Source organism: Melospiza melodia, unplaced genomic scaffold (assembly GCF_035770615.1).
Source record: "Melospiza melodia melodia isolate bMelMel2 unplaced genomic scaffold, bMelMel2.pri scaffold_61, whole genome shotgun sequence".
NCBI lineage: Eukaryota > Metazoa > Chordata > Aves > Passeriformes > Passerellidae > Melospiza > Melospiza melodia.
Window position 1 is genome coordinate 2307193 of NW_026948800.1, and position 2806 is coordinate 2309998.

At 54.2% G+C, this 2806-nt stretch overlaps 1 protein-coding gene across 1 annotated transcript; it reads right to left on the reverse strand.

Moving 5' to 3' along the window:
- Positions 1 to 461: 461 nt before the first annotated feature.
- LOC134413932 (olfactory receptor 14J1-like) lies at positions 462 to 1025 on the reverse strand (the record flags this gene model as incomplete). The annotated part of the gene is made up of 1 exon (XM_063147951.1): positions 462 to 1025. A coding segment is annotated over one exon (564 nt), but the record flags the coding sequence as incomplete, so codon positions are not given.
- Between the last annotated feature and the right edge of the window lie 1781 nt (positions 1026 to 2806).

Below are 2806 nucleotides of genomic sequence, written 5' to 3' on the forward strand. Positions count from 1 at the left end.
TCAGGCCCTGCAGCAACACCAGGGCCACCAGGGCAGTGGGGAAGGGCCACGGCAGCAGCACTGGCAACACCAAGTGCTGCTGCTTCTGGGCACAGCTGCTGGACCAGCACTGATCTGCCCCCAGCTCTGCACACAGACATTGCTGCTGCAGCTCCAGAGAAGGCAACAAAAGGGCATTTCTGCAGAAAACCCTGCTGGGAGATCCTTTAGTTCCTTTAAAGCCACAGAGAGTGCAGCCCCTCATTGACACAGTTTTGGTTACAGTGAAGGAATAGAGAAACAAAATGAGAAATGGTATAAAAATTGGCATTTCTTTGTAGACAATATGAAAAAATTAAAAGAAAGAAACAGAACCTCCAGAAGGAAACCAACAAGAAGTATCAAAGATTAGTTTTATTACAAGCACTTTGCATAAATTAGCCAGCAGTTTAATGTTCCTGAAACCATCCAGTCATCAGTCTCCACACTGCAGCCTTGAGCTCCTTGTTCCTCAGGCTGTAGATGAGAGGGTTCAGGACTGGAGGCACCACTGAGTACAGAACTGAGAGGGCCACATCCAGGGATGGGGAGGAGATGGAGGGGGGCTTCAGGTAGGCAAATGTGGCTGTGCTGATGAACAGGGAGACCACAGCCAGGTGAGGGAGGCAGGTGGAAAAGGCTTTGTGCTGTCCCTGCTCAGATGGGATCCTCAGCACGGCCCTGAAGATCTGCACATAGGAGAAAACCATGAACACAAAACAGCCAAAACTTAAACAGACACCAACAGCAAGAAGTCCCAGTTCCCTGAGGTTTGAGTGTGAGCAGGAGAGCTTGAGGATCTGTGGGATTTCACAGAAGAACTGGCCCAGGGCATTGCCATGGCACAGGGGCAGGGAAAATGTATTGGCCGTGTGCAGCAGTGAATAGAGAAAGCCACTGGCCCAGGCAGCTGCTGCCATGTGGGCACAAGCTCTGCTGCCCAGGAGGGTCCCATAGTGCAGGGGTTTGCAGATGGACACGTAGCGGTCGTAGCACATGATGGTCAGGAGGAAATACTCTGCTCCAATGAAGAACAGAAAGAAAAAGAGCTGTGTAGCACATCCAGTGTAGGAGATGTTCCTGGTGTCCCAGAGGGAATTGTGCATGGCTTTGGGGACAGTGGTGAAGATGGAGCCCAGGTCGGTTAGGGCCAGGTTGAGCAGGAAGAAGAACATGGGCGTGTGCAGGTGGTGGCCGCAGGCTACGGCGCTGATGATGAGGCCGTTGCCCAGGAGGGCAGCCAGGGAGATGCCCAGCAAGAGGCAGAAGTGCAGGAGCTGCAGCTGCCGCGTGTCTGCAAATGCCAGCAGGAGGAAGTGCCTGATGCAGCTGCTGTTGGACATTTGCTGTGCCTTGGCATGGGGATCTGTAAGAAAAGTAATCATGGAATACTTGGGTTTGGAGAGGACTTAAAATATCCTAGCATAGCCTGGGGGAACTTTCCCCCCTCTGCCTGCCCAGGACTCTGCTGCCTGGAGCTGTCCCTTCCAGCAGCTGCTTCCCTGTGCCCAGGGCTGGGCCCTGCCAGTGCTGCCAGAGCCCGGCCCAGCCCTGGGGGCTCAGCTCTGCCCTGCAGACCCCTCCCAGCTCTGGCATTGCCAAGGGGCAGGTCTGGCTCTGCAGACTCTGATGGCAAAGTAATATCAACCCTGAGGAGGCTGGAAAAGGAACACTGATGCTGCCTGTGAGGGGGCCTCTGCTGATCTTTGTAACAGCCCAGTTTATTCACATCTAAGAGAATTTTTTTGTTTATTTTTCTCAGCCTTAACAGAGAGATGAATATCTGTGGGCTGTTTCTCACCCAGGCAACCCAGAGCATTAGATTCAAAAAGCAGGTTTTCCCCTTTATGCAACCCCTGCCTTTGTCTGCTCCCTGTATAATCTACTTGGAAATGTCATGCAGTTAAATGCCATGCTGGGAGCAGTCCTGAACAATGCAGCATCATCACCCCACACAAGGAGAACACTTCCAAGCCTGACCAGCTGTCGCCTCCCACCCAGATCTTGTCCCCCAGCGCTGGGAGCAGCTGCCAGGGCTGGCTGAGAGCTGTCCCTGGCAGGCAGCAGAGTCCCTGCCCCAGCACAGCGCCCTGGGCTGCAGGACCCTGCTCTGCAGGACCTGGGCACCCCTGGCTGCTCTGCACAAGAGACAATCAGAGAATGTACTCACAGGGTCTGCAGGCATTGGGATGTTCCAGCTCGATGTTCCAGCTTTAGGAGATCATTCCAGGAGCTGCAGCTGCATTGTCCTGCAGCCAGAGGTTCCTGTGCCAAGGGCTTGCAGTGATTGTGCCCCAGGCACTTCTCAGCACCTTCCCAGCCCTGACTGATTGAAGCTCTCCGTGGCTCTGTGCTGTGCCCAGGGTGGCTGCAGGCAGTGCCCTAGCCCATCTGGGCTGGCAGAAGAGCTGCTCATCAAGAGAAATGTGCTTTTGAAGCTCTTCTTCATTACCAGGAGCTGCCTTTGTGCCAGGAGCCCAGCCCAGCTCAGCAGCACAGACACAGCACAAGGACTTTAATGAGCCTCTGGAGCTTCGTGCTGAGGCCCTGACCATCAGTCCCTGAGAGGGAGCTGAATAAACCTCTCCAGAACTCCCAAGTCAGAATCCAACTTCAAAGTTTCTTGGACTTTTAATGGGTCCCACTGAAGAGCACAAAGGAGAAAGTGTCCCCAGGCCCCAGGCAGAGCAGAGAACTGGAGGCAGTGATGACAGCTGGGGACAAAGAGAAGCCAAGTCTTGGTGCCCTGAGGCAAAGCAGGGTCTGTGCCACCAAGGGCTGTGAGGAG